This window comes from Venustampulla echinocandica (assembly GCF_003357145.1).
Source record: "Venustampulla echinocandica strain BP 5553 chromosome Unknown scaffold_3, whole genome shotgun sequence".
NCBI lineage: Eukaryota > Fungi > Ascomycota > Leotiomycetes > Helotiales > Pleuroascaceae > Venustampulla > Venustampulla echinocandica.
Genome location: NW_022474208.1, coordinates 1,930,223 through 1,949,786, shown reverse-complemented (window position 1 = coordinate 1,949,786; position 19,564 = coordinate 1,930,223). Strand labels below are relative to the sequence as shown.

Sequence of the window (19,564 nt, the reverse complement as noted above, 5' to 3'; positions counted from 1 at the left end):
TAAATCAAAAAGGGAACGATTATCCTATAGATTATTTTAAGTTTGGGTTTGATAATAAGCCAACCTAATCCAGGCTATGTTCGAATAGCTATTTCGTAAGCAATTTGTCCCCAACTCCAAGAGCTGAGCATTCCCAGCTCTTCGCTCCACCCAGACCAGCCTTCCCCCCTACCTGCCCAAACACCACGCTAATATTCCAAAAACACCCCCAATCAGTAATTATTTCTTCGTATTCTTCGTGCAAACAGGGCAAATCCACGTGCCAACTGGCTCACTCTTAAGCCCAACACATGTCCAATGAAACCACTCATAAGGGCAGCTATCATTATCACAAGCCACCATGTCGCCATAGCTCACGCTTTGACACACACAGTATTTCTTGTCATCGGCGCCATCGTCCTCCTCAACATCGGCCATCTCTTCGTCCTCATCGGCATTTCTGCCTCTTGCTGGGGGTGTCCCAGTCTCTTCCTCCGCCGATGCAGATTCTGCTTCGCTAAGCTCACTATCATTCGTAGATGATGGAGAGTTCTTAGTGCCAACACGCTTCAGCCTGCTAAGGCTAGATTTCACAGGCTTTCCTTTGCGTGGCACCCCGCTCTGCCTACTGCCTTGGGGAGCGACCTTCTTAGTGGCCGCAGATTTTGATGACGCCCTGGGTCCTGCGCTCCCAGCTCTGCCTCCAGACGGCGTACCAGCTCGTGGTGTTCCAGGAGTGGCCGAAGAGTGGCGGGCAAGCCCACTAGGTGGAAGGCTTCCAAGACCTCCAGTTAGACGCTGCCGTTTGTTTGCAGCACCCTGCGAAGACTCTCGGGCTTGTCGGTTTAAGAGTATTGGAGCAGCGGGAGTAGCAGGGGCAGATGCCGTCGTAGGCCCAGTCAACTGGCGAGCTTGTACGTGTGCGGGCAACCGAACAGGATATTGGTTTGGATGTCGAGTATGTGCTGCGGAGGGGGCGTTGGCCGTGATCGGGTTAAGGGGCGTGGCGGCGACAGCAGGCTCGGGACGAGTAGCGGCGATGCGCTCTTGTTTTGTCTGAGGCCGTAGGAGTGAGGGGACATCTGGATCGTTCGGGAACTCCCCTTTATCCTGTAAAGCCTTGATATGGCCGTCAAGGTAGCGTGTGTGTTTATCGACAACCTGCTGCGTCTTCTGGGCCAGCGCAACCTTCTCTTCCTGCAGTATCTTGGCCTTGTCGTAATTCTCAAGAATAATCTTGCTGAGGGCCTCCTCGCGAGGGTTTGGGGTATGACTCCCATTAATGCGAATCCATTTCTGGATGGCGGTATCGTGTTTGTTGATGACGGTAAGGCACTCTTGCATCTGCCGGTCCTTCTCTGCTATCTCCTCCTGCATGAAAGCAATCTCTGCGGGCAGGTTTGCCACGCGGTTGGTCCACTCGTCGAGGACTGCGGCGGCATCTTGGTGCTCGATCTGGGGCATCTTCCTGCCCACGAAGTCGATGGAAAGGTCGTCTCTGGGCATGGTTGTTAATGGCGATGGGGTTCAGGCTGAGGCTCAGCGGGTTCAGAAGCAACAGCGCGCCACGCAGAGAGACAAAATCAGAGATAGGCGCTGCAATAGCTGGAACAACTGCAGCTGCAACGCGCGTAGGTAGATAGATGTATGTTGCAAAGTGGTATGCTCACCTCTAATGGTAAAATTCTTGACCTGGACTGCCCGCCCTTGCTCGATAAGGGAGGGATCGTGTGCGGAACGAGGAAGCAGGGCCCTGGTACGCGGGCACTGGGCACTTCTGGGGGTCAACGATCGGGAGATTGAAGATGTGGGTGGATGTGGATGTGGGCAGATTGTGGATGTGGATTTCGGTGCTTTGGCTCTTTGGGAGTGATGTTGCAAGGGGCTTCGCGCAACGCCGTAAATAAGACGCCAGTGGCGCGATATTGAATCTACGCCTTCGTAGTGTCTGTGCCCGTTCAGCCTCGTCACTGGTGTCAGCACTATGTATGATACTCGTACTCGGCGCCTCGGAGCGGACTTTTCTTCTGCCGTCGCCTTGTCGCATTTGTATTTGTACAACTGCATCTACAACAACTACCAAGGACGACTAATAACTCGAAGATACAACATACTGCCGCGCGCCCATCCGGCCCAATCCTCTTCATGCGACACTATTGTATGGCATGGGCTGACCATTCTGAACAAAGGATTAAGAGTATTTACCAATATTGAGGGCCGAACATGATATTGGCATAGCTCTGCACTTCACGGATAAAGGTAACTTAGTTGCCACCCATCGAAAAGACGACCTCCAGTGATCATAATACTAACAACTCCTTCCGTATACAGAAATTTCCCTTCGGTTTCAATCCTCGAACCTTTGTTAGCGGAAATTTTTAGATTCTATCTGCGGATAGTATTGGCTGCGGACGAGCTTTCGAATCCTCACTCACGCCCCTCCAACGCATACCACCGGCGTCGCAAACATCTCCAAGCGCTCGCTGTGATATATCTCCGTCGCACATTTAGTTGCGAGCGCCCGTCATCCATTAGCCCCGACATTCTTGCAAAATGGTCCTCTCAGAGAATGGCATCGTCCAGGAGTACTGGCACCCGCTCATGCAACAGGGAGACTCTCAAAATCTAGAATTATTGGGAAAAGTCAAGAGAGAAATCGAGCAGAATGGGATCACGCGACCTAAGGGGTACAATGTTTCCTGGCACTCGAATCCCGAGATCGAGAAGCACCATTTTGGGCATGCTCACCCGATGAAGCCGTGGCGACTAACTCTCGCCAAGGGCCTGATTATGGCTTATGGGATGCATGCCGCCATGGATACATATGTGTCGCGACAAGCAACAAGGGAAGAGTTGGAGGACTTTCACAGTGCCGAATACCTGGATTATCTCAAACTGGCCAAGGTGGCCATACCCGATGACGAGTCTACCAACCAGTTCAGTCTTGGTGGGTCCGACTGCCCTATTTTTGAAGGGCTGTTCAACTACTGCTCGATGTATGCCGGGGCTTCGATCGATGCAGCCCGCAAGCTTTGCAACAATGAGTCGGACATCGCAATCAACTGGTCGGGAGGTCTACATCACGCGAAGAAGGCCGAAGCTTCCGGATTTTGCTACGTAAACGATATTGTACTGGCAATTCTCCAGCTACTACGGAAACACCCCAGAGTCTTATATATCGATATTGATGTACATCATGGAGATGGCGTGGAAGAAGCCTTCTGGTCGACGGATCGGGTCATGACCCTTTCAATTCACAAATATGATGGTCTGAACTTTTTCCCAGGAACTGGCGATCTCGAACGGACGGGGCCAGATAGCGAAGAGAATCCCGGCGCACACCACGCCATCAACGTACCTCTAGCCGACGGTATAGACGACGAACAATATATTTGGCTATTTAAAACTATTGTGGGGATGACAGTTGAGCGGTTCCGACCGACCGCAATTGTTCTGCAATGCGGTGCAGATTCCCTGGCTGGGGACCGATTGGGTCGATTTAATGTGCAGGTCCAAGGTCACGGAGCTTGTGTCGCCTACTGCAAATCCTTAAATATTCCACTTCTTCTTGTTGGTGGTGGAGGCTATACTCCGCGCAATGTTGCACGAGCCTGGGCCCATGAAACCAGCATCGCCATAGGTTGTGATGCCACATTGGATCCCATAATTCCGGTGCATACTCCTTACCGATCACATTTTCGGCATGAAACTATCTTCCCAACGTTGGAGCAGATCGTCGGCGATCCACGCCCAAATCGAAATTCGGAGAAGAAGGTTAGGGATATAGTCGCATCGATCACCGAACAACTTCGCTTCGTCAACTGTGCCCCAAGCGTTCAGAGTAACGTTATCCCGCCTGACCTCACCGCATGGAAGGATGATGTGGAGGATAGGCTAAGGGAAGAGAGGGAAGAGTATGATAAAGAGCTGAGAAGGAGCAAGGAGCAAGGTCATGGGGTACCTATGGAATATTAAATGGTATTGGGATGGAATTGTTGATGCTTTATGTTTGAGCAAGGCGTCTGGTGGCGGTTCTATCAAAAAGATATGCTTGGGGCGTTAGGTAACATACGCAAAAGAGATATACCGTCGATTCAAACAATAAATGTGCATAAAGCACACAGTTCACAAGATTATCCTTAATTCAATCGCTATGATCATAGTCAAGACAGCAATTTATCTTCTACGCCATTTAATGCCAGTTCTAGGAGTCCAGTCTAGTTTAATGCCGCTCTAATAAAACGCTAAAAAATACGATGCCAAAATAGAAAAACTACGATAACTCCATTTTCGTAACTCAAACCTTACGGCTCAGAGCGATATCACCATTCGTGATTTCGTTGATGAAGGCTGGGTCTGGGTCAAAAAGCATGACATGGAAGTGCTCCACCGAACGGATGGATTTCAGAGATCCCCAATTCTTGAACCAAATCACCTATATAAACCTACGTTAGCATTCCATCAGGCCTCATTAGATGTATACAATCTAATCAAACAGCATAGGGTGAATATAAAAAGCAAAAAACAGTAGGAAAGAACTTACATTATCCGCACCCACCCTCCTCTCAAATTTCTCCTCCACAAACGCCCCAATCTCCCCCCTGGCCTTATCCGTCAGATCCCCCGTCGTAGGATCATCCTGCAGCCCAAACTTGGTCCATACAACCAAATGTACAATGCGTTCATCAATCCCATACGGCCAATCGTTCCACAAAATCTTGACATCAGTCTCCTTCTCAAACGGTTTCCCCTCCGCAGTAATAGGCTGTTCCCATTTTAATCGCTCGCCAAGGATGAAGTTCATGACGCTGCCGTGGGCCTTGCGGAGATAGTAGTTGTATGCCAGGTAGCGGCGAAGCTGAGAGGGGACGCGCTGGAAAACATCGAGGCGGTTTGCGACGATGATAGCCTGTACTTGGGGCCAAGTTAGGATCTCATAGCGGTGATCGGGGGTGGATACTATTTGCAGGTCTTTGGCGATGAGGTTTTCGAGAAACGGCGGACAGGTTGCGGTTCGTTCAGCAGGGGGAACGTTGATTTGCCAGTAGGGGAGGAAAGAGGCGTCGGCTTCGGAGGCAGCCGTGTGGGGGAGGTTAGGGGTCGTGCTACCCATAATTGCACTATGTTATAGGTGAGTTCGTGGGGGTGAAGAGGATTCGATATTAGGCTGTTTGATGGCGGTTTGTTGATCGATAGTTTATTATCGTTGATATGCAGGTACGCGCAGGGAGGGTGCTGTTGCCAAGGGATGGGAAACTCGTAGGGCACAACGTACTGGGGTTTATATAGGTACGAAGTACTGTACTGTACCATGGCAGGACAGAAATTCTATTGTGAATATAATGGCTGTTTATTTTCTGATTTCATGTCATTGTAATAGGTGGCAAATCCCCTGTCGGATCTCGGGGTTTCGTTGTTGAACTAGTGTGTGAGACCAAACGCTGACATCCCCAATTTGTGCTAAATATAAACCTCCTGGCCTTGAACAATGTTCTACTTGAAGTGCATGTCTACTACATAGTCACCCAAAACCTAGCGAGCTCATGGTATTACAAATGGTTATCTTTCCCTTCGCCGAATACTGTTAGCTAATGCTTTTGTTTAGACTTTTCCTTTTTCCTCCATTTCCGCGCTTCTTTTATGCATTGATTCTTGGCTTTGTACTATTTTCTTGTCTTTCAGACACACCCCGCAACACTAGTGGAGAAGGCTTATTATCCTAGCAACCTACTTCGTACACATCTACTATGTAGAAATGGTCAAGCCAGCCACCGGCCTTAAGAAAGTTCATAGTATTTATAAATCCAACTACAAGCCCAACTTATCCTGTCAAACCACCGGCCTACTTTACTATCTGCAAACTAACGCGACAGAAAGATGTCGAGGAGATATCGTGACATCGAAGCAATAGCCACCGCCCTCGGTTGCTTCTTTCACCGCCCGAATTGCCAGCAAACCTACGTGTCTACTATAAGGCCAAATAAGCAAAAGGCTATTACTCGGCACAAGGGCCGGCCACTTGGCGAAGTGGTCGACGATCAAATTGTGTGTGCGAGGTTGGAGAGAGTTACTGTCTTTATCTTAGAGAGATCTCGAAAAAGGCTCAGCCAGCAAAAGCATAAAACTCAGTTCGTCTGGTTTTAGCCAGTGGCGGGCGCCGAAAGGCGCTTCCTGGATTTTTGCACTTTTCATTTTCTGGTCTTTTTAGATTTTGTCGCGCTTTTATTTGTAGCTTTCTTTTTTCGTTTTAGTACCAGCGGAGTTCTGATAAAATACGATCAGAGCTAGCACCACATCAAGTCCCTGCGGAGGTAAGCTGCCTTGCCCCGCGTCAGTCCAAGGTGTAATTAGTAAGAAGCTGACATCGGCGACAATAATCGACGCATGTATTTCAACGGCGAGCGGAGGTGAATTACACCTAGGCAGCCTACCATACGTATCAACCCCGCCCCATATCCTAATACAAACACCGTAGCTTATACACAATAGTAGTAGTACCTTCTATGCAGTGAGTTGTAAAATCGGGTTCGTTATATTTCGCCTCGAATATTCTCAGTATAGACCGTGTCAGTCATTTTTAGCACTGACAACCGCGTGCTTAACGTCCCCCTTTGCCATTCACAATGACGACCAGCACAGCTCCTTCGAAGCCATGGGCCGACACCCCCCTTGTATTAATACCAACTCCAAACTTAGTTACAAAAAAGGTGACCTTCTACTATTCTGTTGTGATGAGCTGGTGAACTCAAATACTTCGGTGTAGCACGATTTGTTTACGAATGGTTCGAGTCACATGTGTATGCTGCACAACTCCACCTTCCGGGGCTATAATTCTATCTATCACCAGACACTATATATCGCGGAAGCCGATAAGGCTGACTTCATCGGTTATTGTTTGACGTGGCATAAATTCGTGAAGACGCATGCCGACAATGAAGACACGATTCTCTTCCCGAGGACTGAGGAGCTTTTGGATGACAAGACAATTTTCGAGGCGACGCACAAGGAGCATGGTATGTCAGAGCCTACTCGAGTATCTAGATCACGGTGAACGATGGAACAGATGAGCTAATAAGCAACTCCTGGTTACCCAGAGTTATTCTACCCGGGCTTGGCTAGTTTCCACGATTATCTAGTTAGCCTCAAGTCGCCAAGCAACTTCTCAGGGACGAAATTGCTGGAGATCATGGCTGCTTTCCAAGAGCCGTTTGAATCCCACATGTGATCCGAGATCTCTACCATCGCGAACCTAGCGAAGCACCCGCGAGCGCCTAAGGAAGGGAGTGCGGAGGAGAAGCTTACGGAGGCCGAATTTGACTCGCGTGAAGCTAACAATACCATCATGTCAGGCATCACGGACGTCTTCCCTTTCTTTCTGTTCAACTTCGATCGCGATTATGAGGATGGTCTCTGGATGAACTGGCCGCCGATCCCGGTTCCGGCCAGGTTTATAATGATGGGCATTGGAAGGGTTGCGCATCCGAGATGGTGGAAGTTTGCGAGTTATGATGCGGGAGGACAGAGAAAGGCCTTGATATGCTGCTTCGGATTTGTAGACGGAAGGGTACCTATGTACATGTACTCGTGCGGCCCAAAAGTCCTAAAATTAGATCTTGAATTACCCATTCTAGCAATGGCTTATACAGGCCAAGCCCACTATATATTCCTGAGCAGTTCGACAGCATGATACGAAGATCAAATCGTTGCCCATGCATAACACCAATCACGTTTCCAGTGTTTTGACCTGAACAGACGTTGATAACGAGGGGCAGAACAGAACAGCACAAATTAGGCGGTTTGATATAGTGTACCAAGTCATTGCTTCCTTGTTTACAATCCAGACAACGTCCAATTTACATGTCTCAATTTTATCTTTTCCCTCGAACCTCTATTGGATAATTGACACTGGAGCTACGATATCCTCTCTCAATTTCGACCACCGGCTTGTTTGCACACGCCCGTCTTTAAATACCCCTAGAAGATGTTTCTCAGGCTCGTCAAAAATCCCAATGTTCTCCAATGGATTCTTGTTCAAGATTAGCAGATCCGCCGCAAACCCTGACTTGATCTGCCCCAGGAAATCCGCCTGCCCGAGCAGACGTGCCGCTGTGACGGTTGCACTCTGTAAAATGACTACAGGCGAGAGAACATGTGCTCGCAGAGCGAATTCCTTAGTCTGCGCAACGACCATAGGGCCAAGGAGGTCTGTGCCGAAGCAAATATGGACGCCAGCATCCGAGGCGATTTTTAGCGATCGTTGTCCTGCTCCTAGGACTTCCTTAAGCTTGGCCTCCATGCTAGGATGCGACATGAAGCCCTCGAAATCTGGAGAAGCCGCCATGGCGTAAGTGGTGAGTGTGGGTGTCAAAAAAGCCCCTTTTTCAGCCATGTACTTTGCCACCTCTGCGTCCAAGAGATTGCCATGTTCAATGCCCATGACTCCATTATCTAGAGCATGGCGAATGGCAGCAGGAGTATAGGCATGAGCAGTGACATAGGTCCCGCTGTCCTTTGCAACAGTGGTGATGGCTTGAATCTCCTCGGCGCTGAATTGCACGCTGGTGATTTTTTCGGAAAGGCCAGTTATGCTGCCACCAGTCATGATCTTGATGAAGTCGGATCCAGTTCTAATCGCTTCTCTAGCGCCTTTGATACATTCGGGAATACCATCACAAACTCTGCCCAAATATTCAGGTCCCCCGCAACATTCACTGTGATCATGGGGACCGCGGGAATCAGCGCTGCCGCCGGTTTGTGTCAGCAGTCTACCTGCTATGAAAAGTCGAGGTCCGACAATGACACCTTCTTCGATTGCTTCCTTCAACGCAAGGGTCGCACCTCCACAGTCACGGACGGTGGTAAAGCCTCTTCGGATCATCTGGAGACATACGTAGGGCTGCCGCAGATATGAAATTTGTTCCGCGAGTCCTAGAGTGTCCCTAAGATCCTTCTCTCCCGGCACTGCTGCAATGTGAACATGGGCGTCAATAAGACCGGGGCATACGTATTTTCCCTCGAGATCTACGGTGATTTCGGAACCTTGGGGTGGTTCTTCCAGCTTGATGGCTCGCGTAGTTGTGACTGATTGAATGGTTCCCTCCGAAAGCCTAACTGTGGCACCCTCCAACACAGATCCGTCAATGGGATTGACTATATTTGCATTTCTCAAGATATAGGTGTTCTGAGGTGCTAATTTCCACGGGGGGACCAAGCCTGAAGATGTCATGTTTTGTTCTTCAGGCACGTGAAACCAGTGCGGTGATTGTGAGTACTCGTATGTTCTTCTCTATCTGAGAATTCAGTTGCATCCCAAGAGTGAGGGCTAGAGGACATTGGTTCGACTACCTATATACATCGTTATTTTTGATTCTCGGTACGCAAGTAAGCGACAGATCGACAACACCAGAGTGAATTCTAAGCACTAAAAGAGATTATTGATAGTTCCCGACCCCATACATAGGTACAGTGTGACCGTTATCAAGTATAAGGCAGAAGAATTTCTTGTAGTGGGCTACCAATTTGATTTCTTGATAGTTGTTAGTCTCCACTCGTTATGAGTTGCCTCTTTCAGCCAAGGAAATTATCTTGGAGGATGAAAGCCCTGGTCTTTACGAGTTAAGCGACATCTCGCATTTGGCCGAGGCCAGAGCGTCGGGGAATAACGCACCAATTGAATTCACTTCGTCCTGGGCTCCCTCTTCGGGAAAATATATTATCGTGAGCGGACCCGCTTCGGCTTCTTATCAAAAGATGGAGTAAAATAAGCAGCAATTCAAATCCCATCTCCCATCGTTCTGGACTTCCAGTCCCAACCTCTCGTAGAGGTCTCGTTGTAGGTTTCCCGAAATTGTCTCACGCACCGGATACCATCGCGAAGTCATGCGGAGATGTGAGATAGGTCTAGTAGGAAATGAAAAATATGTGTATATAAAGTCCAAACATGTTGCGGTGCTGGAAGGAAGACTTGATCCTCTATAAGGCAAGGGTATAATAGCCTACCAAAACCTTTTGCACTCTATACTTTCCTCCTGTCTTTAAATCAAAGCAAGTTTCCACGGCACAGAGCGATCAAAGCAAGAATAAGAATGGGTGCCGCTAAGAACACTTTCAGGCGCAGCCGGCCAATCAACCAGAACATCATCGTCGGCTTGTATAAATAACTTCTGATATTTAACAAACACCAAGCTAACTCCGCGCTACAGGATCCTTTTCTACCTCCCTGGTATCTACACTACTCTGACCGGTTTAGGAGCGGGCGGAGGAAAGCCTTCCTCTAGCGTTGTGGCCAACCAAACAAATGCCATTCTTTACGGAATGTTCACGCTGTTTGCCTGTCTGGGTGGCACCATTGTTAACCTTATACGACCTCGTCTCTCCCTGATGGTGGGCAGTCTTGGTTACCCGCTTTACGTCGGAGGTCTCTGGTATTTCGATGTCACCGGTCATTCCTGGTTTCCTCTCTTCGGCGGTGCTGTTTTGGGAGTTCTTGCTGGTATCCTCATGACTTGTGCCGGTATGATTGCAACGTCTTATGCAGAAGAGAGGGAGAAGGGTTTGGTGGGTTCCCCCAAGCTTCGGCAGCCAATTTTTCCTGTACTAAATTACATTAAGTTCCTCGCCATGCAATGGATGATTCGAGCAGTGGGAGCCAGCACTGGCGCACCATCTCATTCGCAGTCAATATCGATCAGACCAAAGCTGGTGGAGTCTCGGGGGCTGTTTATATTGTGTTTATTATCATCCAGTGCAGCTCCCTCCTTCTCTCTGCGTTTTTGATCATTGATCCGAAGGACGTCGTTCGCGATGACGGCACTCATCTAGAATGACTGGTTCACCTGTCATTGCAAGGAGATCTTTCACCCCTTTTCCTGCAGTGGGATAGTATTGCTTAAACTGTCAACAAGAGCGTTAGCAATCGCTATGTTTAGTCAGCTGTCCGAAATAGAGCATATTGCTAATTCCCATGCATCCTTGTGCTTGAAGGGTTTGAATTCCACAACTTGATTGCTTATCAGCGACAGTCCTAGAGTTTGCAGAAAGAAACATACTTTCATGTCCTGCAGCTATGAGTCTCTCCACAACAAGTTTTAGAGCTCTCTGCACCGGTGGATGAGGCATGACCACTTCATCCCAATACATCACACCGATCGTGGCTTTCTTCGGAATCGGAACAGGATCCCACTTCTTCGCCATCACGGCTGGGTCATACAACCATGGCTCAAAGGCATTCCACACCTTGAGGATCAACTCAATATCCCGGAGGCTTCGTCCTACTGGGCCTATGCTTGATAATATAGCAGTTTGCCCGGTGAAACCCAACGTATTTCCTAAGTAGCTGAATCGGCGGGATGTCGGACGCACCCCATACAGCCCATTGAAAGATGCAGGGGCTCGAATTGAGCCTCCAATATCTGTCGCAATGCCAATGGGGGCACCATGGCATCCGTTAAGTGAGCCTTCACCACCAGACGAGCCACCGCAGGAGAGGTCTATGTTGAAGGGATTCAGGGTACGTCCATACAGATTGGACGTAGTTTCTATGGCCTATAGAAAATGTCTATGACTTATCTCTGTCAGCCTTGTGTTTCAAGGTTAAAATTACTCACCATTCCAGTCTGAGGCATAGTGGTTTTAGCATAGACCACTGCACCAGCTTGTCGAAGTGTTTGCACGGCTATGGCATCCTTTTCTGAAACCGTGTCGGCCAAGGCCACAAAACCAATGGTGATTTTCATGCCTTTAACTTGGGTAAGATCCTATTAAAATCTGTTCAGTTTTCCCTCACAATAGCACAAACACGGCATTAACAAATACCTTGAAACTAATGGGCAATCCGTGCAACGGTCCAACCACCTCTCCTGTCGAAGCCAAATGTTCATCCAACTCCTTTGCGCGTTGCATAGCTCCTACAAAATCAATATCCATCAAGCAGTTTAATAACTGATGCGCAACAGCAGCACGTTTGCAGAATGCCACCGTCACTTCAAGTGCAGACCATTCTTTCGAATGAACCTTCTCCAAATGTGCTACACAGTCCTGGACATCCGTAATTTCCAATTCTTTGTCAGATAGTAAACTGCAACTTTTGAAAACGGGAAGCACATTTTTCGGTTTTGATGACAAACCCGATTCTTCTAGCAGCCATTCTTTAGGTATTTTGGCCTTGAGAGCGGCTTGGACGGTCTGAGAGCATGTTAGTTTCAGTCATTGTGAAAGCTCTGGAGAAAGAGCCGACCGCTGCGGTATTCTCCCAGGAAGTGACCATCGTGAACAAGAAGTTAAGCAGATTCTTGCGTAAACAAGGTCTTCATGCCACTCACAAGATACAGCCTATCGCTAATGTATTTATGCGACTTGTGCGGATGATGCCTACTCCACTTGGAGATAAGCAGGCCTTGTAATTAAGACATTGAGACAGGTGATTCGCATCTACCCATCCACCCTCCAGATTGTGGAGAAAACCCCGCGTTAAATCGTGCATTTTTGGGCCAAGTGATTTCCTCTCGTTGTAGACTTCCACTTCGATAGCTACGGGCGAGGATTGAGAGGTTCCGGATGTCAAGAGCGGGGTTGTCGCAGCCGGGCGTATCTTGGCACCTGACTAGGGAGGTTTCCACCGACACTGCTACATCTACCTCACTCAGCCCTAACTTTAAGCTTGGACTGCCTTCAGAAAATGATAGTCCGGGGAGACGTTCTTTCGTTGTGGACTCCCTTTATGAGTCTTGAATTGCATCATAGATAAGAATCTCTGATTGGTATTGTACCGCTTGTCTACAGACCTTTTTGATTCCAGCCTTGCAACTACATTAAAAGTACTATAGTCGTTGTGGACTCCCTCTTTAGATTTCCCCTGTAACTAGGGCAAGTACTTATACAAGATGTATATTACTTTAGCTCAACAAAAGAAACATATCTTCACGATTCCAACTTCTCACCGTTCTCAGCAATCAGCCTTCTCTTTCTTTCAACGTCGCGAAACACAAAGTGTTGATCATGTCAAAATCCAAAACCATCCTCGAAAAGGAGCAGGATTACGTCTCCTCTGCCGTGGCCGAGGCGCACGCAGCCTATCTTTCCAACAACCCTATCTCAGCCAAAGCTCATGGCGATGCGGCGGACTACATGCCCAGAGGAAACACGCGCACGGTTCTCTATGCTCAGCCATTTCCTTTATCTATCAAATCAGGCTCAGGGAACAAGTTGACCTCCGCCGATGGACATATCTATGTCGATTTCTTAGGCGAGTACAGCGCCGGCTTATTTGGGCACTCGAATCCGCGTATCGAGGAGGCCTTAAGCAAAACCATGAAATGCGGCTGGAATTTCGGCGGAGAGACTCTCCATGAGAAGGAGTTGGCACGCAAAGTTACAACTCGCTTTTCAAAGGGGGGCATGGACTTGGTACGATTCACAAACTCTGGAACAGAGGCCAACATGATGGCAATTGGTGCAGCTGTTGCCTGGACGGCACGAAAGAAAATTCTTGTCTTTAGTAACGGATAGGGTGCAGCATGGGGTCCCATTACCCACGCCCCAGATGGGCTGGGGCGCCCCCATGGGTGGGGCGTCGAGTTTCCTGCCCCATGGGGCATGGGGCTGGGGCGTACGAAAAGTATACCCCAATCATGGGGCCCCATGGGTTTAATTATACACTATCATAATTATAATACACTGTCATAATTTTAATATATACATAACTTTATATAGAATTAAAGTCAGGTTAGTAGACAGGTTAGTAGAGTACAATTTCAACAGAATCACTTTATATATATAAGTAGTATAATATTATATTATTATATATTATACTACTATTTTTGAGGACTAAATATAAGTTTGGGAATCCTTTTTCGAGAGGTTTGTCGAGTCGTAGTATTGGAAAGAGAGTCTGCTTTACGTTTAGCAGAGTATGACTCTATTGGAGTAGGTGTAGTCGACTGTCTCTGACGCGGAAGTGGTATTGCAAAGTCGATATCTGAACCTATAGTAGGGATACTCGCACTTTCCTTTTCTCCTACTAGCTGATTAGAAGATGGAGTAGGAGAACTTGGAGGAGGCGAGCTCTCAAGGTCATATACCTGCCGGCTTTGACGGCGGCTAGTACTCGACTCTGCTTCCAAGGCAGCAATATATCGTTCCCGCCGTATCCTACGAGGGGTTTCTTGATGTAAAGATTGCGAAGCGCCAGCAATCTTTTTCGGGCTAATACGACGACTTATTGCATAATTAGCAGCGTAAGCTTCGACTTCGGCCTCATCTTCGTCGCTAATATAACTTGTCGTTAACCTTTCCTTGAACTCCTCCTCACGGCGACTTATTTCTTGATCTTGCTCCTCGAGAGTAAGCTCGTCTACCATAGTCGTTCCAATATCATCATTAGCTGGCAGTTCATCATATGAGCGTCCAAGCATAATTGCTCGGATCGTGAGTGGAGCTAGCCTTGCTCGACGTGGATCGCAGACATCCTTTGCAACATTAAATACGCGCTCAACACTAACAGCTGCAGCTGGAGTGGCCAAAATATCTCGTGCAAAAGCAGCTAATGCGGGTAGCTCGGCCTCTTGGTCCTTCCACCACTCTAGATCGGTCCTACTATCACTTGGCAGTTTTGGAGCTAGAATCAAAAAAAGGTTAGTAGAAGGTTAGTAGAAGATTAGTAGAGCGGAGCACTTACATTCCCGAAGGTACCTCTCCAATTCTGACTCGTCATTATCAGTATTTGTACCTAGCCAATTCCTGCCCCAAGTCGAGCTAAGAATCAAGTGTAAGTCGTGACGAGCACGGGCCGGCTTCTGACGTTTATGTACAGAGTCCCCCTTTTTCTGATATTTCTTAGTATATATAGAGGTTAGCTGCGAGGTATATTCGTATTCCCAGTCAGTACCAAACTCAGTAGAAGAAAGCCCACTATCTGTTTGAAACGATGATGTTTTAAATCCAGGTGTTAATATCATTGCAAAGGCGTAAAGCGATCCAAGGTCTTTGTATGTTTCAGTGTAATACTTTCGGAGCTTTTCCTGTGCAGCGCCTAGCCCTACTAGTAACTCCTGTATCCACTTTATCTGTGGTCCATGCCTTCGCCCAACCTTGACTTCGAGCTGTGCAGTCATTTGTTCGATATGTGTAAACGCTATATCATAGAACGTATATACTGCGCCAATTGAAATCCCTTTCGACTGTCCGATCTGGTCTGTTAAAAGTACAAATGGTTTTGTAAGATCAATAAGATACTCGACCTGCTTCCACTCATGTTCAGTAAGACGAAACATAGATGGTGTACCCCGGCGTGTATACTCGTCAATCGACAAGCGTAATTTCGTTGCGCGGATTAACATTAAACATGTCGAATTCCACCGAGTCTTAACATCTTGAATAAGCCGAAGAGGTGGTTTATTATTCCTTGCAAGCGATCGCTGTATATTATCGAATGTAATCCGGCGTTGTGGACTTGAATTGATATATATGCTTAGTTTTCGAACCTGGTAAATTTAGTTAAAGGTTAGTAGAGGGTTAGTAGACATAGTACATACCTTTGCCAGAGTAAACGGCAGCCCCTGGGACCCTTGTTCGGACTGAAACTCCTCCTCATCTATAGTATGCCAATTCTGTTTGAGCTCGTCGTTGGTCGGGTTTACCCGGATACCCCCAAGGATCGCCTGCAGGACTAATTGAAAGATATGAGAAAGACAAGGAACACTAACAATCTGCTGCGGGAACATAGAGCGGCCAGCTACTGTAAGCTTCGAAGTTCTAGCTTTGGTAAGAAGCTCGTTCATCTCAGCAACAAGTGTTTTGTTATTACTTGCATTATCTGCAGTAATAGTTCGTACTAACTCCCGTATCCCAAACTGCTCTAGTACATTGAATAGAACTTCTGCAAGATCAAGCCCGGAATGTGTAGAAGTCAATGGTTCGAACCCTATAAGCTCCGTGATAAAATTCCAAGACGAATCGATATAGTGAACGTTAACTGCCATAAAGGCAATATTAGTTGGACTAGTCCAGCAATCTAGTGTAATTGCAACCGATGCATTTGGTACTCGATTCTTCAATGCAGCTGGACCTAGTTGGTGTACTTTATCCATAATCCGCCGCTGAATCGTAGACGCAGATACCATAGCTTCCCCTGGACATAGATGCTGAACTAGTTCGCGAAACTTTTCATTTTCGACTGTACGAAAAGAGAGGTGGAGTGAGAGGATAAATCGAACAACGAATCCAGTCGAGGTCATATCATCGTAACGAGGTGTGGAAACAGCCTATTGAATAAGTTAGTAGAGTCTACTAACCCTCTTACTATATGTAACATACCACTTGTCTATGTGATTCATATATAGTCGACTGACGATATATTGTACCATTATTGCGAGTAAGAGCCTTCTTGCACTTGTCTGACCGGGTGTGTGCAATCAATGCCTTCGTCCCTGTTGATATACTCTTCGAATTCGGATGTGATAAAACCTCTTGACAAGAGAGACATACTACCGCAGGCTTCCCATCTCGAATATGTGCGCCCTGGGCATAGTTTGACCAGCTTGTTGAAGTCCGCGATCCTTCCCACTTAAGTGAAGCTGGGCGAGGTAGTGCATTATTAGCAGCGTACCAGGAAGTCCCGGACCACCATAACTCGAACTCGTGCTTCTGGGCTACTGACCATTGGTAGAACTGCTGATACTTTCCAATACGTTGTAATACGGATTCTTGATTGATATCCGATGTATTATAGACTCTGGGGGGGGATGACTGGAAGGCAGACGACGATAATACAAGCTCATCCATAAACTGGGAATCACTGCCGAAATTGGGTTCTTGGGAAGCGTTCATTGTATTAGTAACAAAGAGTAGACTTGTAATTGTCGGGGAGATATAAGTTTCGATTTTGGAATCAAGAGTTAGAACTTAGAAAAGATAATAATAGGGACTTCGAATCTTAATATGTACTGATATCTATTACGTACTACATACAGTAGTACAGACTAGCTAAGCTTACTAAAATAAAAAAGGTTAAAACTATTCTTTAAGTAGAATTAGTTACATAAATATATTATACTACTTTATACTTTATTCACAATATACAACTATATAAGACTTAGTAAGAGTTATTTGTATCTGCTCTACTTAATTATCTAAACCAGTACTGCTAGGAGTTCTGAAGAAATATCCACCGAGAAACTATCGCTATTAACAATAGTAGAAGGGTGAAAAAACAGCTGTGCCGCAGTTACTTTAAACCGCTCTGGAACAAATGCAAGTAGGAAAGCATTTGCACAGATTTGTGCATCCTTGGATCCAACAAACCCACAAGCTATATCATCAGTTCCATTCCACCAACGCGCAGGGCCAGGCAATTCAACCCATTCTTTTCTGTTCCATGACTGCATACTGCTCCACATTGCAATCTCGGATGGCTCAAAGTAATCTGTGGGGGCAAGTTGAACAAATGGTTGGTGCCTTGCAAGGGTTAGTAGACGTCTACTAACCTTATATAGAAAAACTTACCGAGCAGTAGTTGCTTTGTAAGACGCCGCATTAATCTCATAATAGCCACGTCGAGAGAGTCGGTGTAATTTTTCACGAAGACTGGCATAGGTGCTAATCCAGTGGCTTTTCCAGAGATCGTATCCAAATAACATAGCCTTCTATTCAAATATTAGTTATATTCGGTAAAATATTAGTCAAGAATAAACTTACTAGCCGGAGTTGGTCCTGAATTTTACTATTTGCAAGAACAGGAATGACCTCGTTATTGGCCAAATCATCTGCCCTTGTGAGCTCCTCATCCTCATCCTCGATATCGTCCCAATTCTCAGCCAGTAGATCTTTCTGCGCCTGAACCACTGAATCATAATCGACTTTATCTCTAATCCGGCCAGCCATAACATCAGCTTCCGCACGTGTAATAAGTGCTTGCTGCTGTGTCTGATCCGAGTTCTTATATCCATCAGTGCGCTTTAACTTTCTAACTGCATAGCTTTTTGCTGCCCTATCACGTTCCCGGGCCTTTTCGCGCTGCCATTTTCCCGGGTCTGCCTTCAGCATTTGCTGACGGGCACGCACCTTGACGGTGTTATGGTTCGTAGACAGGCCGCCTGGCGGGGTCGAGGGCATAGGTGGAGGAGGCTAGTAGACAGGTTAGTAGACAGGTTAGTAGGCACCAGAGCTACTTACTGCAGAGCGTGATTGGTCATTTAGACCAGCTGCCGTTGCAGAGCGCTTTGGAGGCATTTTATTGGTAGAAGCCCAAGTTGCAAGGTGCAGGGTCTAAGGTAGAGTGTTGTGGGGCGGAGGTGTAAGGTTTAAAAGTTCGAAAGCTGGAGAGGTTGAAGAAATTAAGCTAAGCGCGTTTGGGCGGTGAGCCGATTAAGCGAGCTCAGGCAGCCAGTCAGCATAAAGTAAATTTCTCCCACCTTTTACAACCTTACCTTCTATTTATCGGTCAACTAACCTAACTAAGCTGGTAAGCCCCTATAGCCCCTACCTACTATTATTTTAGGTATAGAATACTAACTTCACTTGCCTAGCTACTTTGTCGCGTCGCGTCGCGTCTGAAAATAAAAACAAAGCTCACTTTCAAGTTTTCGCCTAGCCTGCTGCTATACCTTCTGCTATGGTAAGTCTACTAACCCTCTACTAACCTTATTATATGCTAAATTGTAATAGTCTGACTTTGAGTCTGATTTCGGTGCTGACCAGGTCGGGGAGGAAAATGGCGATGATGACCTTGGACCAGATGCTGGATTCGTCCCTGGACAAGGACCTTTGGCTAGTGCCCTGGCAGGGAAGAAAAAGGGAGTCCGTAAAGGAGCAAAAAAAGCACCGCGAAAAGCTCCTACCAAAGCACCCCGCCGCCCCAAGCCTGCTCGTGGAAAGAAGCCAGTAAAGGGCAAGAAGAAGAAAACTGAAAACCTGCGAACGCCAATCTATAAGGCCCACCCTACCAAGGATAAAAATCCCAATGCACAACTCCGCCGTGTAAGGCCTGGAAGTAAGTCTACTAACCTTCTACTAACCTTGTACAATTTGCTGATATTTATAGCTCTTGCACTTCGTGAAATTCGCTACTACCAGAAATCCGAACTAATGCTTCTCCCCAAAGCACCATTTGTTCGTCTAGTCCGTGAAATCACACGCGGTGATCTGCAACATCATTTCATAAGATTCCAAGCTAGTGCTCTAGAAGCTATTCAATCGGCAGCTGAAGCTTTTCTTACCAAGGAATTCGAAAGTAAGTACATCTTAGCTGTCTACTAACCCTCTACTAACTTTACTAGTGGCAAACCTCCTGGCGATTCATGGAAAGCGTGTAACAATTATGCAGAAAGATATGAAACTCCTGCGTCAGTTGCGGATGCTTATGACAGGATCTGAGGTGCCAGGTATTTAGCATGGGCTGTAATTGTTTTTACTTGACTTTTTACGGCGTTATGGACAGAGCAATATACCCATCTGGCAGTTGCAGTAGTCATAGTAGTTAAGGGCTATGAATCAATGAATCAATGAATCAATGAATTAATAATTTAATTAATAATTTAATAATAATTTAATAATTTAATAATTTAATTTATAACTCTATTGATTTAATTAT

At 46.8% G+C, this 19,564-nt stretch overlaps 10 protein-coding genes across 10 annotated transcripts; 4 read left to right on the top strand and 6 right to left on the bottom strand.

The window, feature by feature from the left end:
• Positions 1 to 219: 219 nt before the first annotated feature.
• On the bottom strand, positions 220 to 1,485 carry BP5553_06239 (uncharacterized protein; the record flags this gene model as incomplete). The annotated part of the gene is made up of 1 exon (XM_032014862.1): positions 220 to 1,485. One exon carries the CDS (start codon positions 1,483 to 1,485, stop codon positions 220 to 222), a length of 1,266 nt encoding a protein of 421 aa, XP_031869543.1.
• A 1,047-nt stretch (positions 1,486 to 2,532) lies between these two features.
• On the top strand, positions 2,533 to 3,954 carry BP5553_06238 (Histone deacetylase; the record flags this gene model as incomplete). Its single annotated transcript, XM_032014861.1, has 1 exon — positions 2,533 to 3,954. The coding sequence occupies one exon, from the start codon at positions 2,533 to 2,535 to the stop codon at positions 3,952 to 3,954; it is 1,422 nt and encodes a 473-aa protein (XP_031869542.1).
• A 322-nt stretch (positions 3,955 to 4,276) lies between these two features.
• BP5553_06237 (Uncharacterized protein) lies at positions 4,277 to 5,092 on the bottom strand (the record flags this gene model as incomplete). Its single annotated transcript, XM_032014860.1, has 2 exons — positions 4,277 to 4,414; positions 4,523 to 5,092. 2 exons carry the CDS (start codon positions 5,090 to 5,092, stop codon positions 4,277 to 4,279), a joined length of 708 nt encoding a protein of 235 aa, XP_031869541.1.
• A 2,775-nt stretch (positions 5,093 to 7,867) lies between these two features.
• Positions 7,868 to 9,205, bottom strand: BP5553_06236 (Metallo-dependent hydrolase; the record flags this gene model as incomplete). Its single annotated transcript, XM_032014859.1, has 1 exon — positions 7,868 to 9,205. One exon carries the CDS (start codon positions 9,203 to 9,205, stop codon positions 7,868 to 7,870), a length of 1,338 nt encoding a protein of 445 aa, XP_031869540.1.
• An 859-nt stretch (positions 9,206 to 10,064) lies between these two features.
• BP5553_06235 (uncharacterized protein) lies at positions 10,065 to 10,805 on the top strand (the record flags this gene model as incomplete). The annotated part of the gene is made up of 3 exons (XM_032014858.1): positions 10,065 to 10,129; positions 10,182 to 10,531; positions 10,591 to 10,805. 3 exons carry the CDS (start codon positions 10,065 to 10,067, stop codon positions 10,803 to 10,805), a joined length of 630 nt encoding a protein of 209 aa, XP_031869539.1.
• A 30-nt stretch (positions 10,806 to 10,835) lies between these two features.
• BP5553_06234 (uncharacterized protein) lies at positions 10,836 to 12,244 on the bottom strand (the record flags this gene model as incomplete). The annotated part of the gene is made up of 5 exons (XM_032014857.1): positions 10,836 to 10,897; positions 11,028 to 11,523; positions 11,586 to 11,735; positions 11,794 to 12,162; positions 12,215 to 12,244. The coding sequence occupies 5 exons, from the start codon at positions 12,242 to 12,244 to the stop codon at positions 10,836 to 10,838; spliced, it is 1,107 nt and encodes a 368-aa protein (XP_031869538.1).
• A 731-nt stretch (positions 12,245 to 12,975) lies between these two features.
• Positions 12,976 to 13,485, top strand: BP5553_06233 (uncharacterized protein; the record flags this gene model as incomplete). Its single annotated transcript, XM_032014856.1, has 1 exon — positions 12,976 to 13,485. One exon carries the CDS (start codon positions 12,976 to 12,978, stop codon positions 13,483 to 13,485), a length of 510 nt encoding a protein of 169 aa, XP_031869537.1.
• Positions 13,486 to 13,790: 305 nt separating this feature from the next.
• Positions 13,791 to 16,803, bottom strand: BP5553_06232 (uncharacterized protein; the record flags this gene model as incomplete). Its single annotated transcript, XM_032014855.1, has 4 exons — positions 13,791 to 14,593; positions 14,654 to 15,458; positions 15,510 to 16,238; positions 16,291 to 16,803. 4 exons carry the CDS (start codon positions 16,801 to 16,803, stop codon positions 13,791 to 13,793), a joined length of 2,850 nt encoding a protein of 949 aa, XP_031869536.1.
• Positions 16,804 to 17,105: 302 nt separating this feature from the next.
• On the bottom strand, positions 17,106 to 18,204 carry BP5553_06231 (uncharacterized protein; the record flags this gene model as incomplete). The annotated part of the gene is made up of 4 exons (XM_032014854.1): positions 17,106 to 17,430; positions 17,479 to 17,618; positions 17,671 to 18,099; positions 18,148 to 18,204. 4 exons carry the CDS (start codon positions 18,202 to 18,204, stop codon positions 17,106 to 17,108), a joined length of 951 nt encoding a protein of 316 aa, XP_031869535.1.
• Positions 18,205 to 18,586: 382 nt separating this feature from the next.
• BP5553_06230 (uncharacterized protein) lies at positions 18,587 to 19,363 on the top strand (the record flags this gene model as incomplete). Its single annotated transcript, XM_032014853.1, has 4 exons — positions 18,587 to 18,589; positions 18,640 to 18,964; positions 19,016 to 19,204; positions 19,251 to 19,363. 4 exons carry the CDS (start codon positions 18,587 to 18,589, stop codon positions 19,361 to 19,363), a joined length of 630 nt encoding a protein of 209 aa, XP_031869534.1.
• Positions 19,364 to 19,564: the final 201 nt, after the last annotated feature.